Genomic DNA, 24,605 nt, shown 5'->3' with positions numbered 1-24,605 from the left:
CTGTAAATATTTATGAAATTGGGGAGGTATAAAATTTAGCTATTAAAAGGATTTTAGGGATAGTTTGTGAGTACTTAGAAAGTGGAGACAACTAGAGAATATAGTGGGTTGAGTGCCGACCGTGAAATAAGGAAGACTTATCAACCTAAGTTCAAATCTGGTCTTAGACACTTAAGAACTGTGTGACCCTGGTCAAGTCACTTAATTCTATTTGACTCAGTTCCTCATCTGTAACATGAGCTGGAGAAGGTAAAGGCAAACCACTTTAATACCTTTGCCAAGAAAATCTTCAAATGGGGTCATGAAGAGTCAGATACTACTGTAAACAACTAAACAACAAAAGAAAGTGAAGAAGCAATCACTAAGAGCAAGTGTGAGTTAATTAAAAATGAGTCATATTAGATTAACTTTACTTCTTGAAAAACTGTGTTTTTCCTCAGGAGTACTGTATATGTCATAAACATTCCTGCATTGTTGCATTGTTTATAACTTTAGGTATTCTCCTCATCTGCTTTCTAGAGTAGTAGTAGTAGTGCCTTAAAGATAATACTATATATATGGTACAGGCCATATGTACATCATTAACTATAGTTACTATATCATGAGACTAGTCTTTCATTCTCATCCAGAGATTGAATGAATTATTATCCACATTTGCCAAAATGTTGCTAGTAAATATCCATTTTCCTATGATCAATCAATTAGATTTTCAGACTAAAGTGTTACATTTTTGTACTTTTAACAAATGAGTTCAAAATACATTGAAACTCTTCAGAATATTTCTAATATGTTAGAAAATTGTTTCCAAGTTTTTCTGAAAGGTAGATGAGAGTTTTCATATATATATTTATATATTTGCATATATGTATATATATACATATATATCATACATATATCATTTTTAGTAACAAAATCATATGACAGAATTTCTCCAAAAATTCCTTTGCAAAATGAATTTTCCATAGTGTTTCCCCCCCAAAGGCAATTATTCTCTTACTCATGGTTAGAACATCATCTTTGTCTGATGTTATAAATAAATAGAGAGCTAATATGAGAACACCAAAAATTATTTTCCAATGGACAAGTAGTCAAAGAATATGAATAATAGCAAATTCTTATTGACTTCCATTTTAAAAATATAACCAGATATTAATAAGAAGAGAATATAAATTAACACAATCCTAAAGTTTCACCTGATGTCCAGAAAAATGATAAAAGTGTAAAAGTTTGGGAATGGTCAGTGATAAAAGGGTTACCAAAAGACAGGCACATTGATTAAATAGTGGGGTTGTGAATTAAGACGACTTTGGATAAATTATTTTTGGATTTACAATAAACGATCATGTCCTTTCCTCTAGAGCAGTGGTTCCCAAACTTTTTTGGCCTACCTCCCCCTTTCCAGAAATAATATTACTTAGCCCCCTGGAAATTAATTTTTTAAATTTTAATAGCAATTAATAGGAAAGATAAATGCACCTGTGGCCATCACCATACCCCTGGATTGCTGCAGCACCCACCAGGGGATGGTGGTGCCCACTTTGGGAATCACTGCTCTAGAGACTCCATTGCTAGGCATATAAAACAAGAAGATCAAAGACAGAAAGGAGAGGATAAAGGTTTTTGGAAGATTTCATTTGTTTGTTTTTAGCATTTTCTAAATAAATACTTAATGGTGAAAATTGGCATTTTTCCAATAATTCAGTTTATAACTGTAAATGTTACACTGTATTACAGGTCTTTTCTTCTGTCTTTTCTTCAAATACATCTTATTCTTTCTGTGTCTTGTTTCATGAATTTATAAATTCATTAAGCTTCTAGATACTGAATACAAGTAGTTAAATCTTTTAAATACTCAAGTAGATCTGGAATCTCATCAATTTGGCAGTTTTTTTAAATGATTAATCAACAAATCAACAAGTATTTATCAACTATCTCACTGTGTACCAGGATGTATACTACAACAGCTTTAGGTTAATGGAGATAATTTCAAAATGTTGGAAAGCTTATCAGTCTCTTTTACCCATTCCTCAACATAAACAGTAAATGAATTCTCTACAAGTGTATAATTATGTGGTAGATATAATGCCATGGAGGGATATGATGGGAAATGCTTAACTGCTTCTCTAAGATAACACAAAGAACAGATAAAGATATGAAGATATGAAGATATGCTCAATATATTATTAACATTTAATCTTCACTATATACTTTTCTCAATCACTTTTTAAAATTTGGACATTAAAAACAGAAAATCAGTCCCTGCTCTATATAATGCATTTTCAGATTTCTGAGGTGTAAATGTTTATACTAAAAATTTAACAACTATATTTCAATGTGTGAGTTGCTTCCAACCTATCCCTAAGTAAAAAAATCTTCACTAAAAGATGAAAAAAAGCCCAACACAAAACTCACATATATGGTAAGAATACTGGAATGAGGGACAGGTAGGTGGCTCAGTGGGTAGAGAGCCAGGTGTAGAGATGAAAGGTCCTGAATTCAAATATGACCTTAGACATTTATTAGCTATGTGATCCTGGACAAGTCACCCCCATTTGCTTAGCTCTTACTACTCTTCTGCCTTGAACCCAATACTTAATATTGATTCTGAGACCAAACTTTTTTAAAAAGATGAAGGAAGAAGGAGAAAAGAAAGGAGGATAGGAAGATGGAGGAGGACAAGGAGATGGAGGAGAACAAGGAGATGGAGGAAGTCAAGGAAAAGAAGGAAAAGGAGGAGGAGAAGGAAGAAGAAAAAGTAGAAGTGGAGGAAGAGGAGGGAAGAGGGAAGAGGAAAAAGGAAGAGGAGATTGGATAGGAAGAGAAAGGAAAAGTGTGAAGAAATGTTAGATATATGGAAATATAGGAGAGCAGTTGATAATAGAAGTTTGGAAGAAGGAAGGGTTTTGAGGGGAAGATAAAAGAGTTCTTTGTTAGCTATTTTGAGTTTGAAATACTGACAGGACATTCATTTTCAGGTTGAGTGGTGCTGTAAGCAATTAGTAATATGGTACTGGAGATCAGAGAATACTTTAGGGGTGGTTATGTCGATTTGTGAATTATTTACCAAGACATAATAATTGAACTCATAGGATGTGATGAGAAGACTAAGCAAAATAATATAGAGGGAGGAGAGAAGAGAATGCAGGACAAAACCTTGGAGGAAGTCCATTATGACTAGTAGGTATGAGGTGGATGAAAATACAGCAAAGGAGATTGACAAGCAAATATCAGACAGGTAGCAGAATCTGGAGAGAGAAGTCATGAAAACTAGAAAAAAAAGAGTGTTTGAAAACTAAATTATAAAGTTGAAAGAAATAAAATGAAAATTCACTGAAAATTCAATTAAAGCAATTGCCCCTTACTATGCAAGAGATAAGGATTACGATAAACCCTAATTAATATAAAAATTACTTTTAATTAGGAAAACAGTTTGTAAAAATTAAGGCTGTTTTGCAGTTGTAATAGATAACAATTAGCAAAAATAACATTGACAATAATAATGTAAGTTTGATACTTTAATCAGCTTCATATCTCTAGGCAATAAATTTCATATGCTGGTAGCATCTTGAACCATGAGCTAAGTTATAGTAATCAAAATAAGATACTAATTAAAAAAAAATTTTAAAGACCACACAGTACAAAGGCACTAGGGAAAAGGCAAAAATGCAATAGTACCTTCCCTCAAAGAGCTTTCATTTTGTGGGGTAAGAAAACATGTACATAAGGAAATATAAATAGAATATATGCAAAAATTAAATATGTGGTAATTTAGGGAAAGAGGGCACTAGAAACTAAGGACTCCAGGTACAAGGTGATTCTTGTATTGTCTTGAAATAAGAAATTCTAAGAAGGTGAGAATAGAATACAGTACAGGTATAGGTTAAGACTGAGCTCCTTCATAACAGAGATAGTTGTTTTCCCCTTTGTATCCTCAGTACTTAGGTCCAATACCTGACACATATTATGTATTCTATAAATATTTATTGATTGAATAACTAATAAACAAGCAGTGTAAACCAGTTGACAGAACAGAGAGTATAATATAGAAGGGAGAGGAAGAAGGCCAATTTAGTTGGACAATAGACTATAAGAAGTGAAGCAATGTATTATAATACTGGAAAGTGAGGTTGCAGCCAGATTTTAAGGAGTTTAAAGGCCAAACAGAATAATTTATATTTAATGTTAGAGGTAATTGGAGTCACTGGAATTTGTTGAATAGGTAAGTGGGGAAGGTTTTTCATCCCCAGAGCTCTTTAAGTGGAGGCTTTCTCTTTGTCAGTAGTACCATAAAAAGGATTTACACTTTGGGAAGGAGTAAGACTTAGTCTCTTACAATTCTGAATTTTTATGATTTGAAGTGCCTCATTTTGACAAAGAAAAAATGACATGAGTATATGCTATACTGATACTTTTAGTGAAAAACAAGGACATTATGGCATTTAATTATTAAGGTTGGAGTCAAGAAATTTCTCACTACTTGGGAATGATATGATAATGAAAAAAACTGAAACTCAGAAGATAATCTATTTTTGCTGCATATCCTTTACTACATCTGGCATCCTTACTATAATCTCCATCTTAGTTTGAACCAAACCTACTCTATCATTACCACCTGGATAAGTAGTGACTAGAGATAAGGTAAAAGAAGAATGTAGACTTGTAACAACCTTAATCTGACTGTAGTCTATGGAGTGAGCGGTTGTTGTTGCCATTGTTGTTTTCATTTTAAGACTTTCTCCTCATTCCAACTTATTATACTCATTCCCACATTAATTGACCCTATTCATGTTTATGTCAACTACTAGGAAGTCTCAGAAATAAGTATTTACTTCTACATAATATTAAGCTCTCCGTGTAACTAGAATTTTCCTTATGAATGAAAAGTAGTTGTGCTGTGCTATCCAACTGTGTGAATAAAATATTGATGATAAAACATCTTTCAGAAAAGACTATGGCTAGGGGAGAGTGAAAAGAAAGAGAACAAAGAAAGGATGCCTGTTCTTGACATTTGAGACAGTATCACCTTTTTTACCTAGGTCGCTGTTTCACTATTTTTAAGGGATACTGCCCACAATTCCAGGACAGTTAACAGCTATGTCCTTTCAAGTTTTGTATCATGTCCCTGTCCCAAAGCAATGAATGAAATAAATTCTGTATGAAGCAAATCTAATGCTTCTCTTTTTCCACCTTTATTACGTTTAAGTGATTTATATCCCTTACCCAAACCACTACCAAATTCTAACACAGATGTACAGAACATTTTTCAGATTGTATAGTGGGTTACTTATTCAAGGCCAACGAGTATACTTCTTGCTATAGGGAACAATAAAAAAAAAAACTTCTAAATCTGTTTAAGTAGCATCATATGCAAACAGGTATTGCCAGTGGGTTTGAGGGCTTAGAAGTACTTTAGAAAATGTTTATTACATCCTTGCTGCACATATGTTCCTAAATATTATTTTAAAAAACAAAAAAGTAGCCTGTAGAATAGAAAAAAATATATAGCTCTCAAAACAAATGGTATTTAGCATATGGTTGGTAATGTCTTTGTACTGCAGTAACTAGACCATTATCTTGAATTTAGCAGGTTTACTATAACTATTTGTAGGATTGAATTAATAGAAAAAAAAAACTCTTTTCTGTTGAAATGTGCTTAACAGAGACATATTTTTTTCTTGAGTTTAGTATCAGAATGAAAATGGTTTTGCTGAAGAACACACATATTTTTTTCCTGTCAGACACTGAAAATACTGTTTGTCCTTTATTGTATTAGATGTCAGGAATCTTAGAGACAAATCCAGTGCCCTTTTAGAATTAGTTGGTTTATTTCAGATACCAGTTGTCATCTACTCATTTAAAAAAATACTATAGCTATTTGCATTTATTATGTTCAAGATGCCCTGTTTAAGAGGATCCTACTTTATTTTATCCTTATGTGGCTTATTTTGCATTATGTTTCAAGTAATAAGCCACATCAAAAAAATTTGAAAGATGCTGGGGTAAAGTATTAAGGAAATAAAATTTGCCCCTGCAAGTTAGTTTGCTAATGAAATCAAATGTAGAAAACTGTCATTATTCAACTAAATAAACTGTGTTTTTAAACATAGACTGGCAGTTTTATGTCTAAAGATGGTGAATAAGGTAATTTATGCATAATGCCATTTTGTGGAACAAAGATAGGTCTAAGCAGGACTCAAATCTGAGTCCCAGTTCTCTCACTAACTGGGAGTTGTTGTTGAGCAAATCACTTAACATCCTTCTGACTTATATTCTCCATCTGCAAACTGGAAATAATTATACTTGTGTTATCTAACTAATGAGGTTCTTAGGAGGATTCAAGTAGGTAATGAACATGAGAACACTGAAATATAAATGACTATACATATTCTATGTCATCTATTCATATTTGTTTTCCAGATTTCTCCATGCTGAAAATCTTGTAGCATTTTTTTTGTTTTGGTTATGATAAGTTTACTGTAGATCATTTGTGTTACTGGCCCTCTCTCAATGATTCTTATGCCACAGGAGTCTATCAAAAGCTTCTCACTAGCCCTCTAGCTTTACTTATTTAGTTCAAGGAGCTGTCCATAGCATCCCTGAAGGATTCTGCAATAGGCAGAGTGATAGACTCTTAGAGAGAGAAAAAAAAAGCATAAACTGGGTAAGATTGGAATAGGATGATTATGACTATAACAAGCAAAAGTAGCATTAATGGAAAACAAAATTCTTTAAAGTTCCTGATAAAGATGACTAGATGGGGGAAACATTTCCTAATGACAGACATTTACCATGAAGAGTTTTTGTAAAAGAAAAATTAATTGACATGAATTAAATTTGAACTAATTACTTTAAATTACCTAGTGCCTCTTAGGAAAACTACATGAGATATAATCATGATACATAGAAATGAAATAAACTCATCCCAAGAAGTCAATGAAAATATTATTGTAAAACAGGAACCTAACACTGAAACCTAAAGTCAACTAAACACTGTTGTGAATGATTAGTATTTATTACACTATAAGTAAAGCTTATATAATACATGTGTACATATGCACATGTATATGTATATACATAATTAATTAACATTTAATTCATCAATTAATTCTCTTTTCACATGAACATTTCATTTTTCATCTACGTTATCAATAATTACCCTGGGCGGATTTCTTTTCGGCTTTCAAGTATTCACAGTAAATGCCATTATAAAGTAATTGCAAAGGGAATTTTCTAATGTGATCTCTGTTCGACACTCCCAATTTCAGTTGGCCAAATGAACATATCTAGTTCTAAATCTATTATCTCAAATTCTCTGAGTACCAAGGTAGAAGCTCTAATTAGAAGCTTTTCTGACAAAACCTAGCAATATAAGAGGTAAAACTGATACAAAGTAATATACATTATATCTTTGTCATAAATTCTATTTCTCACCTTTATTTCCTTACTTTATTTCTAAATTTTTTTATTTTTTTATTTTCTTTCTAAAAATAAGACACTTCATTGTATGGGTGATTATTTTTAAACTAATGGTTCATAACAATTGTTCTTAACCTGGGATTAAGAGATCTGTGAGCAGATTTCAAGTGTTCTATTACTTTGGATGGGAGGAAAAAGGTACATTTCTATTTTCACTAACCTCTACCTGAAATTTAGCATTGTAAATGTGAAATTCCTCCCCTCTCCATGATTACATCAGTATCAGCAGTTTTTCCTAATTATTTTGTGATCATAGATCTTAAACTTTTCTAAAAATAATCAAGATATAATTCTATCTGAAGTATTTCCTGTATCTTAATCATGTAGGTATTTTTTGTAAGCATAATTCTGAAAGAATCGTTTAGAAAAATCACACAGCAGGCACCTCTCCCCTATTTGCTCTATTATGTAAAGTCATGGTTCACACACCCATGTTATCTGATTTTACTGGATTCCTAAGGAACTATAGAAATATCTAGATTCTTGGGGAACTATAATCGTTTCTGAAAAGCTATTGTATCTTTATTATAAGTATTTGGGTATATAAGAAGACCATTCACAAGGCTCGGCATCTCTTGGTCTTGACCATGGTACAGCTTTATTGTGAGATCAGTCCTCTCTCAATAAACTTACTTCTTTTTGGCTTGGAGTCTTTGTTTTATCTTGTGGTGTCTGGGCTAATAAATTTTTGCTGCAGCATTTTATTCAATTCTGAGTATAAATACCCAAGCATTATTCTGAGATCTATAGGCCTCAAGGGTCTGTGACACACAAAAAAAGGTTAAGAATTCTTATTCTATAAGAACCAGAGAACCATGTAAAACTATCTTTGAATCCTAAACATTGCTAATTTTCTCACCTACTTACTCCCTTTTCTCAATTTAGCATGTTTTCCACATCACATTTCAGCAAAATGCAATGCTACTGCACATGCTTTCAACTTTTAAATATGCTTGTGAGATAATCAGGCAGCATGAAATTCTGAAACAAATATTTTGAGTCATTTGCTGAAGATGATTTTTTATTTTCTCCTTCCTTTAAATGTTAATTATTTGTACCCATCAGCAACATGGCTAATTATTCATTATTTTTGTGCAACAGAATTTTTCAGTTGTATAATCCACAATTAAATGTAAATTGGAAGTGATGAATGCCACAAGATCATGATTGTAAGGAAAACTACAAACTCAATGTTGTGTAATTCTGTCAATCAGAGGAGGAAGAAGCTGAAAGGTCCCATCTTACTAGCAGGCATTTCTCTCCAATACCTTCATGTCCTTGGTGGTGCCTACTTTTGTCAAGACAGAATGACAGTAACATTCTCAAAGACTTTCATACAGATTTTTCTTTTTTGAGGAGGTAGAATACTTTAGCACCTAGAACATAAGGAAACATTCTTTATTTTACTGTCTTATTGCCTATTTGTTTGACCCTGTTTGAGGGACTTAACCTTTCTGTATAGTCAACTATACTGATCTTCTAGGATTATTCCTCTACCTTTATCCTACCTTTCTTGCAACCCATTAAGTGGATAATTAGGAAGTGAGTCAGTTTTATTAATAATCATTCCTTCAGAAATAATACTGGCAGCTAATTTTTATATAACTTTTCAAATTCTTTATTACTAGTCTAGTCAATGCTAGAATCCTCTCACCAATATTAAAAAAAATTCTCATGTTTTTTTCCCTTTTTCTTTTGATTAGTCATGTTTTTATCTATAGGAATAGTCACTTTAAAAATTTTTTTATTGTTTACCTTTTATTGAATGCTATTTGCCAATGAAAGCAATGAAACCCTCAATGTAAAAAAACGGAGAATTCATTGAACTACAAAGCTTACTAGGGCTTAGGAAAAAAGAGAGTATATGTCTGTATGTGTTTATGTGAGCTTCTGCAGTAGCAGTAATATCAAGATTAGTATTATTACTAGTAGTGATTGTAGTACTACTGGTAAGTAGAACTTTAGTAGTGGTAACAGTGGTGTAATGAGGAATTATTTTACCCGTTTTTTTTTTTATTCTAGCAGGTAGCTTGACACCTTGCCTTTATAAGTTTCCTGACCATGCCTTGAGTCATGGCTTTCCTCACATGCATCAGCCTCTCCTGGGAGATGACTCCACAGCTATTGACTTTAAGCAGGAATTCCGTCGAAAAAATAAATCAGTTGAAGAGCCAGCTGACATGGATTCTCCTGAAATCCAAGAACTAGAAAAGTTTGCCAATGAGTTCAAATTGAGAAGAATTAAATTAGGTATGTATTTACTAAGAATTATAGTTGTGACTTCTATGGATCTTATAAAGTTCTATTAGATTTAAATATTCATACATGAATGAGCAGGGGGCAAATAGATGGCACAGTGGATAGAGTGCTAGACCCAAAGTCAGGAAAATCATGTTCCTGAGTCAAATCTGACCTCAGACACTTACTAGTTGTGTGACTTTACACAAGTCATTTAACCCTGTTTGCCTTAGTTTCCTCATCTGTAAAATGATCTAGAAAAGGAAATAACAAGCCACTCCAGGATCTTTGCCAAAAAGGCCCTTAATGGGATCACAAATAGTCAGATATGACTAAACCCACTAAACAATAACAACAAGCAAGAGTGAGTAAACCCAGGGAATATTATTCTATAATCATATTGTTGGTTAAAAAAGTTAACTAAACCCTCCTTCTACCATCTTGCAGTGTCACCATCATGGTACACACGACTGTCCTGAATGATGCTATCAAAAGCTTTAGCAATGCAGAGAAGAGATGAAAATGCCAGATTCTCCATAGGCTGTACTCTAAAATAATTGTCTGATTCTCAATTGTGATGATGGAATGTCAAAATATTGCAAATTTTAAATCATTAATTTTAGAGAGCAGAATATATTGTTGTGAATCTCATGGGTAGGAACCTTTTTCAATGGAATGATCTGAAAAATTGACAAAAAAGTATGCTATACCCTGTCTGTTTGAATTTGTTGAGCTAATGACATCATGGATCATAAAGATAAAAGGCAGAGGAGGAAAAATTCTGGGATGCTTTTGCTAAGGAGGGAAGGTAATATGCAAACAACTGAAATGCACAAAAGGGAAAAAATTAGCAAAGTTATGTAAATCATAGAAAAGATTTAATTGCTGATAAGTTTGTGGTAGTGTAAGTTATTTAAAATACCATAATACCTTCCTGTCTGCCTCACCTGGAGATTTATTGAGGGAAGGAAAGAGTTGCAGCCGTTCCAACATTTTCATTCTAAAAGTAGTTGTAACTATTTGTGATTGCTTAAAATGTGGAAAAAAATAAGATTGTTCATATCTCACAGTGGTCGTTCATATTCTAGAATATCATTCTCATCTTTGAATGGACAGTAATTTGTTTCATGATGACATTCATTGTTGTGAATCATAAGAATTCAATTTTTGCCTTAGGCACAAAAATATTATGTAATTACAGGGAATTGTGAATATAAACAGCAGCTGGCATCTGAATAATATAGAGTTTCAGTTTTCTGTTTATATTAACTGCTGATATTGTTCATCTGATTTTTATATTTTATCTCAACTTGTGCAAAGTGGTTCTGGATCATTATTGTGACACCATTCCTTTTGATAAGAGATCAACAATCATTTCCAACAAATGGAAAAATATGCTCAACTATGTCTTGAATTATGATTTATGGTAATAGTTTCCTAATAAGCATGTTACATAAAGGAAATAAAAGACTATTTCTAGTCTTTATTGGTACCAGAACAATTCAAATTTTAATTTCTTGGTTGAGGAATTATTTTCATTACATCATTTCATCAAAGTAGGAAAACATATTTATTTATTGAGTATTGTGAACATTGTCCAACACAACATTACCAAACTAAGTTAAATGGATATATATTTACCAATGCAAAACAAGATCTTTGGCCTAAAATATCTCTGTGAAAGAGGTGACAGATTGTTATTCTATTTAGTTAAATAATATAATTGGCAGATATAGCAAGGGGAAATTTTTTCCCTTGTGTAGAGAAAAAGTATTCCATTTGCTGGATGACTACAACCTTATGTTCTCAAAAGCAAATCAATGATTTTTGGTTGTAGTTTTCATTTCCTATACTTTTTAAATGCTTGTGTGAGTCTATTTAATAATTTGGAATAATCATTAATTGTTCATTATTAAGATAATTGATAAACAGCGTTAACAATAGGCAAAGGAAAATTAGTGAAGATTTTTCTTAATGAAAAATAATACTAGTTGTAGGGGAAGGTCACATGGAGTTTTAAAAAATATTTTAATAACTGCTCTTGTTGTTCAGTCATATCCAACACTTCCTGACCTTTTTTTTATGTTTTCTTGGCAAAGATACTGGGAGTGGTTTGGGATTTCCTTCTCCAGCTCATTTTACAGATGATGAAACTAATGCAAACAGGAATAAGTGATTTGCCAAGGTCACACAGTAAGTATCTGAAGCCAGATTTGAACTCAAAAAGATGAGTCTTCCTTACTCCATTTAAAAATAATAATAATAACTATCATTATCATTATAGTAATCATTACCATTTATGTGTAACTTTAAGGTTTGCAAAGTTCTTTAAAAACATTTATTTTATGTGAAGTAGAGATTATTACTATTCACATTTTACAGATGAAAAAACTAAGGCAAAGAGGCAGACAGAGGTTAAATGAGTGGCCCAGGGTCATGCAACTTGTTAGTATGTGAAAATAGATTTGAACTCAGAATAAAATAAATAACAATATAACAAAAATATAACAAAAATTAAAACATTATTCCAATAATGAGAGTTCATCACATACAAAAATGATTAAGAACACCTGCTAGTAATAATTAAAATAACATTGTTGTTCATTTACAGGCTACACTCAGACAAATGTTGGGGAAGCTTTGGCTGCAGTACATGGCTCTGAATTCAGTCAGACGACTATTTGTCGATTTGAAAATCTGCAACTCAGTTTTAAAAATGCTTGCAAACTAAAATCAATATTATCCAAGTGGTTGGATGAAGCTGAGCAAGTAGGAGGTACCAATAGCTATATTTCTGCAGTTTTTAAAATTTTAAACATATCAATAATTCCTTTGTGGAAAGATTAATGATGAGTGAAAATCTTTCCCCCCCCCTTTTTAATGTTAAAAGAAACTTTTGAAATGGCATTCTGATATGTCAGATTTTCTCCTTAAAGAGAAAGAATTCAGTTATAGTAATAAATGTTTTGATGGGAGACTGCATTTAGCAATGAATGAATAACGTTTGGGGGAAAAAAACATTAAGGAGAAATGATAGTGGGTAAGGATGTGGAATTTGAAACTCATCAGATTCTTAGGTTCTTGTCTACTTTATAAGTACAAAATATGAATGTTGTAATTTATGAATCTGTTCTTAATATCAATTAAAGCATTCTTCAATGCAACTCTCCTATGCAAAAATGGAGTCACTTTTGAGATTGCCAATTGCTAAAATAACTTCCACTGATGTTTTAAATATTAGAAGAATTATTTAGACATGTAAACTGCTAAAATAGAAAATGAATATTGCAAAGTTTATGATTTTAATTTAATATTTTAACTAGTAATCAATTTATTCAGTATTAAATGGACTAATTGGCACAGACACCATAATAATGCAAGAAAATAGTGTAAGTTTTAATTTTACAATGTTTTAAAGAAATTGAATGCTATAAATAGCTTTTGTTCCCTGTATATGTATTCCTTTTTGTTTTTCATAAATATAGCTTTATACACTGATAAAGTGGGGGCAAATGAGCGGAAAAGGAAAAGGCGAACAACCATAAGGTTAGTATCTATTTGTAATATTAAAAGTTGCCTATGAAATGCATTAATCTATTAAGGGGCAAAGAGTGTGTGTGTGTGTGTGTGTGTGTGTGTGTGTGTGTGTGTGTGTGTGTGTGTGTGTAAATTTATTTCCCTAAGTGCTACTACCTTCTTGGTTTGATCAATAGTTTTTAGCTGAAGTGCTACCTCTTCTTCAAAAGAGTAAGAACCAACCTCTGCCGTTTCTTATTTTCCTTAGTCCTCAAAGAGTTCCTTCAGCTCTTTTAGAAATGTTTAATTTAATATGGTCATTTGAATAGAGCAAAGAATTTTTTTTCTCAGTCAGGCAGGAAGACAATAAACTTTTTTTGTTCAAAGATATTATATTTTCCCAATTACAAATAATAACAATTTTCAACATTTATTTTCCAAAACTATAAGCTCCAATTATCTTCCTCTCTCTCTCTCTCTCCCCCACTCTTGGAGATGGTAAGCAATTTGATGTGATTTAAACATGTATTATCATGCAAAACATACTTCTCTATTGGTCATTGATTATAACAACTCCAGACTAAAACCATAAATAAACTGATGTGAAAGACTTTGGTCTGCATCTACCTCCAACAGTTTTCTCTGGAGATAGGGAGGATTCTTTGCCTTAAGCCCTCCAGAAGACAATAACATTTCTTTAGCTGTGTCAGGCACTGTGCTTAGTATGGCCTACAAAGGAATGCAAAAAAAAAAAAAATGCTTGCCCTCAAGTGGCTCAAAATCTAACAGAGAAGTGAAAAGTTAGTTGGCTCCTAGAATCTTAGCCACAGGGGTTAAAATATTTTGGAATGCAAATCAGTCAAACAGCTAGAGACCACAGCCACTTGGTCTCTGGACTCCTTCCTCATGCTGGCAGGATACATATTCTTGTCCCAAAGTTTTGATTTTGATCACTAAAGAGGGAGGAACCAAAATGGCGGCTTAGTAGCAGCAGAAAGCTTAAACTGCTCTGACAATCCTTCCAAACAGGTTGTTAAAAACTGCCTCAAAATGATAGGACTAAAAAACGAACACCAATGTCTTGATTTCATTTAGGATTAGAAAATCTCCTTTAACCAGTCACTTCATGATAGTTAACCTATATTCCCAGGTAAACCATTTAGGATACATGCCAACAAACGTCAAAGAATGGGTCTGATGTACTGTAGTACCCTAAGAAAGATACTATAGACCTCACAAAAAGATGAAAGCAAGATTTTTTTTAATGAGGCAAAACTGCTTTAAAGTTATTGCTTGTGCTTCAATTTTCTCTTTTCTAAATTTCTGACTTTTACACTGAATTATGACTGGCAATAAAACTCTTATTCTTTGAATTGTCCTATAATTGAGGCAGAATTGGAATGAATTTTGGAGATTATCTATTTCAACCTCTTAATTTTGAAAATAAGGAAACTGAGCTCCACAGTGTTCATATGAAATTCCCAACATCACACAAGGGGAAGATTTGGGATCAAATCTAGATAAAAGAAATAAATGTGGTTAGATTTCCTGTTATTACTATGTCTCTCAAATGTTTTAGATTTGTATATATGTTTAGTTAAAAATTCAGTAGTCCCTAAATAAATGGTCCTAGAAATTTATTTCCTTTGTGAAGAATGCAGTGCCTTCTCATGGTAGTTTAAAAAAAAGAAGAAGAAGAAGGACGCCATTTATCTAGGATCCTCTTGCTCTCTGGCTGGATTTGAAAATTAAAGAGAAGTTAATTTTTCACTATATTACTACAAATCAGTCTTTTGATGAGCAAATTTTAAAGGGTTCAATTGTTCCAAATATTTTCAAGTTCTTAAGAATCATTTTCAGAACCTTTTTAGGAATTGAGCACTAAAAGGAATAGGCATTTGGATCTACTACATCTTACTTAAATGATACATTTTTTTCTCCCCAGCATTGCTGCTAAAGAAGCTCTCGAGAGATATTTTGGGGGACAAAGTAAACCCTCTTCTCAAGAAATTATGCGGATGGCAGAGGGCCTGAATCTAGAGAAAGAAGTAGTGAGAGTTTGGTTTTGCAACAGAAGACAGAGAGAAAAAAGAGTGAAAACAAGCTTACATCAGAATTCATTTCCCTCTATTGTTAAGTAGCATCATCATGGGTCTAGATGAAATGTGTTACCTTAGAGAAGTGGATCTCTCCATCATTTATTTTCCCTGCCAAAATCTGGAAAGTAGTTATTTGCCTGTTCCCAAACATAATTATGGAAAGTAAATTAATACATTATCCAATTTATTTCTCTAAAATAATTTAAAACCTATTATTAAAATTATATTTTCACTTTAAATATTTTTCTTCATAAGACATGATACATGCTAAGCTAACGATAGCTATTTTAAGGAATTAATGTAATGTTCATATGTGCGGACCTGTTAGTATATGAGTTTGTTTTCACACACTCTGTCTTTTTTTCTAAGCTTTTAGGGTATCCGATAGATAATGAAAAACTGTTTCCAATAGGGAAGAGCCATAAGCAAATTCTTTAACTTGGAGTGTCAGTTACATTTCTATTATCAATTCTTACAGTTTCTTTGTATCAAAAGTTTAGCACTTCCTTTAAGATTTAGTTGTGATATCATTAAACAGTTATGCTTTAAGTGTTTTTGGTTAATACCTTCATCAGTTAATTCCTACAATTGAAACATAAGGTGTCAGTTTTATAACATTCAAGAACTCTAAGTAAAATTGCTTTATGAATTTGCTAGTAATTCTTCCCAGACATTAAACTCTTTGGAGCCTACTATGGCACACTTTTCCCATGTGTACATCTGTACACAAAAACATTGTAAAGTATACAGTCAACAGTGGCTATATGCTTGTTTATTGTTATAACCCATCCTGTTATAAAACCAGTCTGTTCTGATCTCCCACAAGTGAGAGAAATTTTGGTGTCCTGTCATAAAAGGCCAACATTATAGCGAGTTAGATTAAATTTCATTAGCAATAAAAAGTTTAGGTCTATCCAATATTTTTTTTTTCAGTTCACAGGCACATAGCTGAGCAGAGTTTGTTTAATTTTCAAGAATGTACTATTTGAAACTTGGAAATAGTGGCACACTGTGATGAGAAACAAATTCACAAAGTAACATTTTGCTTTTTATGTGTGTTGTGTGTTTGCCTGCATTACTTTATGTAAATGTACATTTAGATATATATTTTCTAAATTGTAATTTAAGAATATTTACTAAATAAACCATACCCTGTACAGTCTCATGCCTTTTAATGTCAGTGCTAATAGAACAGAACCTAAAAGTATGGCAATTATCCTCAGGGGAAAGTAACTTGACAATTTTCTTTCATTTTTCTTTTCCTTAGACTTGAGAGCTCCTTAGGAGAAATGACCACCTTTTGTTTTTCTTTGAATCCTCAGCACTTAACAAGGTGCCTAGCACATAATGGGCATTTCAAAATTTACTTAACCCTTACCATTTATCTTAGTATCAATTGTACAATAACGTGAAAAGGCAGGTGATAAAGTCAATGCCATTTTAAACTGCAAGATGTAGTACTGTCTTTGATTGAGAGATCACATTATCTCTATTCTTGGCCCTGATCTTACAGCATGTATAATTTTGAGCAGTATTCTGGGCACTTTTAAAAGAAGCATATTAGGTTTATTGTTCAGTGGTTTCAATTGTGTCTGACTCTTTGGGACCTCATTTGTCTGTTTGTCTAAGTCTACTTGGCAAAGATCCTGGAGTGGTTTGCTATTTTCTTCTCTATGTCATTTTACAGATGAGGGAAATGAGGCAAACAAAATGAAATGACATTCAGGGTCTCTTAGCTGGTAAATGTATGAGACCAGATTTGAACTTAGAGTCTTCCTAATTCCGGTGACTTGCTCACATAGCTAGATTTGAATTTGAGTCTTCCTGACTACAGGCTTGACTTTCCATCCACTGTGCCACCCACTTAGTTTTCTGAAGCATGTTTAGAGGTGGGCAATCTAGATGTTGAAAGGTCTGTAGGTTAGGGGAATCATTTTTTTTTCTTTTCCCTGCTTTGAGTTCATATACTGTTTCATTTGTTTTTCTCTCTTGTTTCTCTAAAAGGGAATTTCCTATCATTAATTGGACAGTACAAAAATTAAATGTTTAAATTGTATATATTACATGAAAATAGAAAGATTTATATATTTATATGTAATTATATATTATTTACATATATAATTTTTATAGGTTTTTGAATGTTTAAATCTTTTCTACTAGATTTTTTCTATTCCAATCAACTTTTATATGGATTATTTTTAAGTATGCCTTTATTTATGGTTATATTTTATCTTGTCTCTTATTTAAATCCAAATGATTAGTTGCAAATATTATATTTGCTTCTTTTGTAATTGAATTTGAAACTATATTTTAGATTCATTTTCCATTCTTCCCCAGAACTCTATTGCATATGAATAGTAATACTTGTTATTTGATATGCCAAAATGAATAGTTATGCAGCAGCCTATTTGATATACAAGTGGGATGCCATTGGAGTTATGGCTATTTCTCTGCATATTTGCCTTGATGACAATTATTTGCTGGCTCTTGTTATTATTGCTAACTGGCATGTGGTATTGTTGGCCAAATTACCTGGGTGAGTAGTTCTTGAGTTGTTAGTTAAATGCTATCATTGGTATTAGTCTTATTTGCTTGGAAAGTATTGTGGTATTTTTAAATTTAAAATCCACAGTTTCTTGATTCTAGTAATGGACCCAGAGATTAGAAACAGGAATATTATGAGGGCATTGAAAAGGAAGGTCAAAAAACAGGGAGAAAGCAAAGTAATTCATAATAAGGCCAGAGATTGAGATGATTCAACACTCTGTAAACTACCTGGTCTATTGAGCCAGTAAATAACAGTATCTAGGAACATATCCATTTACCTTCTAAGAGTTATTTGAGGGTAGAAGTTTTTAATGAGCAAAATGGGGCTGGAAGCAAGGAGATTAAAGGAGTCAAAACAGAAAAAAGGGAACTCACCTGTGAGATGGAACATGCTAGTTTCCTTATAGCAGAAAGAGAAGTCAGACCCAAAGGAAAACCTGAATATGAATATATTCTTCCAGAGAGATACTGTAAGTCCAACCTGGCAATCATTTTAGTGTCCCTTAGTAAGTTTAGGATCAAATATAAACTCCTTTGTTAGAAAATTAAGGATCTTCATAATCTGGTCCTTGTCATTTTTCTTACACTTCTTACTTTTCTACCTATGATACTGGCCAGCTTTTAGTTCCTAAAATATAAAACTCTATCTCCTTCTATCTCTCTTCGTAGATTTTGACCTCTTTCAAAATTTAGCCCAAACCCCATCTACTCTAGGCCTTTCCTGTTTTCTTCCAGATCCTAAAACCGTCCCCCTTCCCATTTTCTCATCTACTATTCTTATCTACCTAGCTATCTTCTTGATGAGAATGTAAGCAATTTGAAGGCAGTCAACTTGAAGAACCATGGAAAGCTTGCTTCCCAGCCGTGACAGACCCACTGCTGAATTGATAGGCTTCTGACTTAAGAGATGAGCAATGTGTTCATGAAAGATATTTAGGGAGAATTAGAGAATGGAAATTTATTCTTGTTCCAGCAGTTTCTCCTACCGGAATGGACATAATTCAGCCACCCCCTGCTGGATTATCTAAATAAGTAGAGTGCTGCAACCACTTTAAGTCTTCAAGTCAGTCTCTGGAAAGCATCCTCTGTCACTGGGGTTCATTGATGCTGCTGCCCAGCTGCCACTTGCTCTTTTCAATTTTTTCTTTATATGACTCTCCAAAGAGATTTAAAAACTGTTGCAGTAATGGAAAAATACACCTTCCAGGTGCAATCACAGAATAACTTCTAATCTTCCCAAGTTGGGAAGAAACATATCTCCAAGGGTCTTTAGTAAATCAGCTGTACTCCCAAGGCAGTCATTCCAATTACTGCCAGAGTGGTCATTCTATGAGAGAACTGCTATTATTTAGCATGAAAAATATAACTCTTTGCTGTGAAAGAGGTGGACACAATAGTCATCTTCAAGTATTTCAAAGTCTGTCACTCAGGAAAGGCATTGGTCTCTTTGGCTGAAAAGAGCAGAACTAGAAAAAATGAGAAGAAATGACAAAAAAGCTAATTTAGAGTTGACATAAGGAAAAACTTCCAAACCTTAAGAGCTATATAAAAGTGGAATAGTCTGTGTAGGAAGAACTGTGTTCCCTTCACCAGTGGCTTCGAAGTAAAAGACTGGATGATCATTGATAGGACTCCTGTACTTAAATGGCTTAGGCCATTTGATCTTGAAGGAGCTTTCCAATTCAGATTCTGTGAATGCACTTGATTTAAACAGCTGAAAAGAATATGGTGCTTTAAGATTTGCAAAGGAACTTATATCCATATATCAAGTCTTATAATGAACCTGTAAGGCAGATATATTCTACACAATTTCCATTAAAAAAAATAAAAGAAACTGAACTTTAGAAGTTAAGTGGCTTGTTCATGGTCACACACCGAGTGCATGAGAGGAATTCTAATCTAAATATTCCAGGTTCCAAATTCATAACACTCTTCATCTACCTATCTTTCCTTTGCTTGATATTTGTTTCCTTTACCTACAGAAAAATGGAGGTTGGTTTAGATGGGGACATAAAATTTTGCAATGGGCAGTATTTTCCAAAATTTTAGGGTAAAGAATATTAAAACACAATTAGGTAAGAATTACTTATCCTACATAAAAGCATGATTTATTGATTGAAAAATCTTCTAAATCTACTTTGTTTTCCTACCCATGAAAGAACATCAAGAACAGCAACTGAAATTCCAATTATTTAACTGTACTAATCTATATCTATGACTGCATCTCAAGGAATTTTGTACACAAACATAACAAATACATGGGGTCCATTTTGCTTTGGTCAAGTTTTACACCTGATTTCCTTGGGAGAAGCAATGGGGAAAGGGGGAAAGACCTAAGCCAAACATAAAGAAATTATGTAAATGATTTGAGTGGGTTGGACAAATAAAATGCATTAGAAATTTCATTTAGAAAAATGAAATTTGGGAAATATTGGGGAAAAATGGCAAGAGAACAATTACAAAGTCAAGAGTTCAGTACAGATTCTATATCCAAAGAGAAGAAAAGAACAAAGACAATTATGAAGATAAAAAAGGATTAAGAATTAAGGAAAGTGAGAGAAAAATTTTTATGGACTTCAGTAGGGTCAAATTGTTTATATTCCTATAGGGAAAAATGATATTTGTAACTCTCAAAAATTGTTTTCACCATCTCCCAATTGATGAATGGGCAAAGGACATGAATAGGCAATTCTCAGATAAAGAAATCAAAATTATCAATAAGCACATGAGAAAGTGTTCTAAATCTCTAATAATTAGAGAAATGCAAATCAAAACAACTCTGAGGTATCACCTCACACCTAGCAGATAGGCTAAAATGACAGCAGGGGAGAGTAATAAATGTTGGAGGAGATGTGGCAAAATTGGGACATTAATGCATTACTGGTGGAGTTGTGAACTGATCCAACCATTCTGGATGGCAATTTGGAACTATGCTCAAAGGGCTTTAAAAGACTATCTGCCTTTTGGTCCAGCCATAGCACTGCTTGGATTATACCTCCCAAAAAAATAATAAGGAAAAGACTTGTACAAAAATCTTTATAGCTGTGCTCTTTGTGGTGGTAAAAAATTGGAAAATGAGAGAATGTCCTTTGTTTGGGGAATGGCTGAACAAATTGTGGTATCTGTTGGTGATGAAATACTATTGTGCTCAAAGGAATAAAGAACTGGAGGAATTCCATGTGAATTGGAATGACCTCCAGGAATTGATGCAGAGTGAAAGGAGCAGATCCAGGAGAACATTGTACATGGAGACTGATACACTGTGATACAATCAAACATAATGGACTTTTATACTAGCAGCAATGCAAGGATCCAGAGCAAGGCTGAGGGACTTATAAGAAAGAAAACTAGCCACATTCAGAGGAAGTGGGAGTAGAAACACAGAAGAAAAACAACTGCTTGATCACATGGGCTGTTCGGGATATTACTGGGAATATAGACACTAAATGATAACTCTAGTCCAACTATCAATAATATGGAATTAGGTCTTGATCAATGATACAGGTAAAACCCAGTGGAATTGTGCATTGGTTAAGGGGGATTAGGGGGGATTGGGGGAGAGGGAAAGAACATAAAATATGTAACTATGGGAAAATATTCAAAATTTTAAAAATATTTAAAAATGTTTAAAAGAAAAAAAAGAAAATTGTTTTCCCTATCATAATAGATAGAATTATTCATAGGTAGAGGCTGGTGTACTAAGTGGTTTAAGAAGATATGTTAAAAAAGGGGGGGGGGATAGAAGATGGCACCAAGAGAAACTTGAAGGAAGAAAAATAGGAAAAATTATACCATATAAAGAGGTGAATAGGAGGGGAGGGGAAGAATACTATTATAAGGAGAGGAAGAAAGTGCTAATAGGTAATACTTAACCCTTACTCTCAGTGGAATCAATTCTGAGAAGGAAGAGCATCTAGATCCATTGGGGTATAGAATTCGTTTTTTTTTTTTTTTAAACAAGGCCTTACCTTCCATCTTGGAGTCACTACTGTGTATTGGCTCCAAAGCAGAAGAGTGGTAAGGGTAGGCAATGAGGGTCAAGTGACTTGTCCAGGGTCACAGGGCTGGGAAGTGTTGAATAAGAATTCTATCTTATCCTAAAGGGAAGTTGAGAAGGGAAAACTGAGGGAGAGAGGGGGCAAGGACTATCAAAAGAAAGGGAAAGGGAGGGGAGAGGGAATCTAATAGACCTTAAAGAAAAAAAGAGGGGAATAATAAGAGAGGGGGTGGGAAGGTAAGTAAAATAAGGGTGGAGAAAAGGGGTACTGATTAAAAGCAAAACACTGGTATAGAAGGAAATAGTGAAAGAAGAAAGGGCAGGACTAAAAGAAAAAATCAAAATGATGGAGAATACACAGGTGGTAATCATAACTCTGAAGGTGAATGGGACGAAGTCACTCATAAAATGGAAGCAAATAGCAGCATGGATTGGAAACCAAAATCCTACCATATGTTGTCTACAAGAAATACACATGAGGCAGGTAGACACACAGTGGGTAAAGATAAGAGGCTGGGGCAAAATTAATTAGGCATCAACTGAGAAAAAGGAAGCAGGAGTCTCAATCATGATATCTGACAAAGTCAAAATAAAAATAGATCTGATTAAAAGAGGTAAGGAAGAAAATAATATCAAGACCAACAAAAGAAACCTGCTAACAGATGAATAAAGAAGTCATTAAGCAGGATTTTGACTCTTTATGAATATTCTCTTACAACAATGACCAGTATGGAAACCCAGGTCATCCAGAGTTGGTCTATGTCTGGATAGAGATGACTCCTTGGAGCAGTTCCATGTGTGCCTTCTTCTCCCAGGACCAGACCATGATTAGGACCCAAGTTTGTTGAGATAATATGTTTGTATGATCAGAGCTCTGGAGCTAAAAAGGACTCCAGAGGTCATTGAGTCCAGTCCTCTCGTTTCCTCAAAGTCAATCTTCATACTTAATTCTTTGAATGAGGACACTAAGACACAAGGATTTTAAATGATTCACCCAGAATCATACAGCCTATGGCAGAAGTCCAGGCCCCTCTGGAGGAGACCACCATTCTGATCAACAAGATTACCTGTCCTGAAGAAGTTGTGACCACCTGTGCATTATGTCTTGGCTCAGGGAGGCTACTACCTGGTCCATCTTCCCCCCATCTGGCAGGATGAAGAAAGCTGTGGCATTCCCAGAGTACTCCAGTTGCACCATTGTGCAAGACAGATCCTTGTCAAATAAGAGTTTATTGGATTTTGATTGGGACATCATCAACACATCCACACTTTCATTATTATTTATGAAAAACTTCTGCACTTTAGTGGTGTTGGGGGGGTCAAAAGGTTTTGCCCATCTTCCTGAGGAAGAGGGAAAGAGAGGAGTGAGAAGGAAATAGGCAGTGGGTGGAAGGGTAGGGGTAAGGAAAAACAAGAAAGAAAAAGGAGATGGATATAAGGAATTGAAAAAGAGAAATAAGGGAGAGAAGTAAAATAGGAGGGTGGAAGAAAAGCTAATGAGAAGAGAGTAAATGAAACACAGAGAAATGAATATTCAATGCTCATTGCTAGGCTGTACCAATATAATAAAAATGACAATACTACCAAAATGCTATGCCATTCAAATTATCAAAGGAATACTTTACAAAACTTGATAAAATATTAAAACAAACAAAAAAACCCCAAAAAAACAAACAAAAAAAAGAGAATTACATCTTGATAAAAGGCAGTATAGAAAATGAGGAAATGGCATTACTGTAGTACAGAGAGGGGGGACATAAGAGTTTTGCAGGTTTTGGCTGAGTTCTAATGTCAGTTAGGAGTTTAGAATCTTGGAAGAAAGTTTCAGTTGGACCTGGTACGTCGTGGAGAACCAGGGCCAGCTGAGCTCCTGTTTCTCCTTTCTGGAGATTGAAAACCTAGCCTAGCTTTGGAGTGTTTTTTGAAATTTGTTAATTTAGATAAATCCTTTGGATCTTCATACCCTACCTCATTTCCCTACCTTAATTTCCCTTACCCAAATATCTGATAGGAGCGAATAAGGAGAGTGAATCAGAGAGTTAGCTCAAATTGGTGAGAGTTTAGCTATACCCTTGTAGTACTTTATCTAGAGAGGTTTGGTAGCCATCATCATAATCCTTTTTTGATTTCAAAATCACCTTGAGAACTGAGTTAAGGTAGAACCTTGCTCAAACTCCATTCCTGTTTCCCTTCCCCCACCTGAGGTTTCTTTAAGCAGCTGTTAGGGATTCCTTTAATCCTTTTACCTGACAATTTAACCTGAGAAGACAATAAACCCCTTTTGTGTTTAAAACAGACATTTTAGTTACTTTGTCAGTTAATTAGTAAGAAAGGGAAGAAGAGGAATAGAATCAACATACTCTGGGTTTGAGGGAAGCCGGGGTATCCATCTTGAAGAAGGTGTAACTTCAAAACAAGCCCCTTCCTGTGAAATTAACTAAAGCCTGTAGTTAATTTCAATCAGTCTATTTCCCTTCAGTGTGTCTTTAGTATAAGTCCTAGTCTGTATGCTGCTGCTGATTGCCTGTTTAGATTAATTCCTCCTCTCCCTGGAAATCTTTGTTACCTCAGTGTTATACTCCCTGACTTCAGCCTCATATTATATCCTGCATCTCACTATTACATCCTACCTGCAACCCATATTACCTACCTAGCAAGTCCCTGACAACATCCCTTCCAAATCCCCTATAACATAACATCTTTCTAAATTCACCTATAACATTACTCAATAC

At 33.7% G+C, this 24,605-nt stretch overlaps 1 protein-coding gene across 1 annotated transcript in view; it reads left to right on the top strand.

Moving 5' to 3' along the window:
- The window catches only part of POU1F1 (POU class 1 homeobox 1), a 32,038-nt gene extending 16,667 nt beyond the window's left edge, over positions 1-15,371 (top strand). Inside the window, exons 3-6 of the mRNA XM_044666924.1 lie at positions 9,499-9,726; positions 12,326-12,490; positions 13,200-13,260; positions 15,176-15,371. Of these exons, the coding sequence (XP_044522859.1) occupies positions 9,499-9,726; positions 12,326-12,490; positions 13,200-13,260; positions 15,176-15,371 (650 nt within the window). The remainder of the gene's footprint in view (positions 1-9,498; positions 9,727-12,325; positions 12,491-13,199; positions 13,261-15,175) is intronic.
- The last annotated feature ends 9,234 nt before the right edge of the window (positions 15,372-24,605 follow it).

This window comes from Gracilinanus agilis, chromosome 3 (genome assembly GCF_016433145.1).
Source record: "Gracilinanus agilis isolate LMUSP501 chromosome 3, AgileGrace, whole genome shotgun sequence".
NCBI classification, from domain to species: domain Eukaryota; kingdom Metazoa; phylum Chordata; class Mammalia; order Didelphimorphia; family Didelphidae; genus Gracilinanus; species Gracilinanus agilis.
This window is presented reverse-complemented; position numbering and strand designations above follow the sequence as displayed.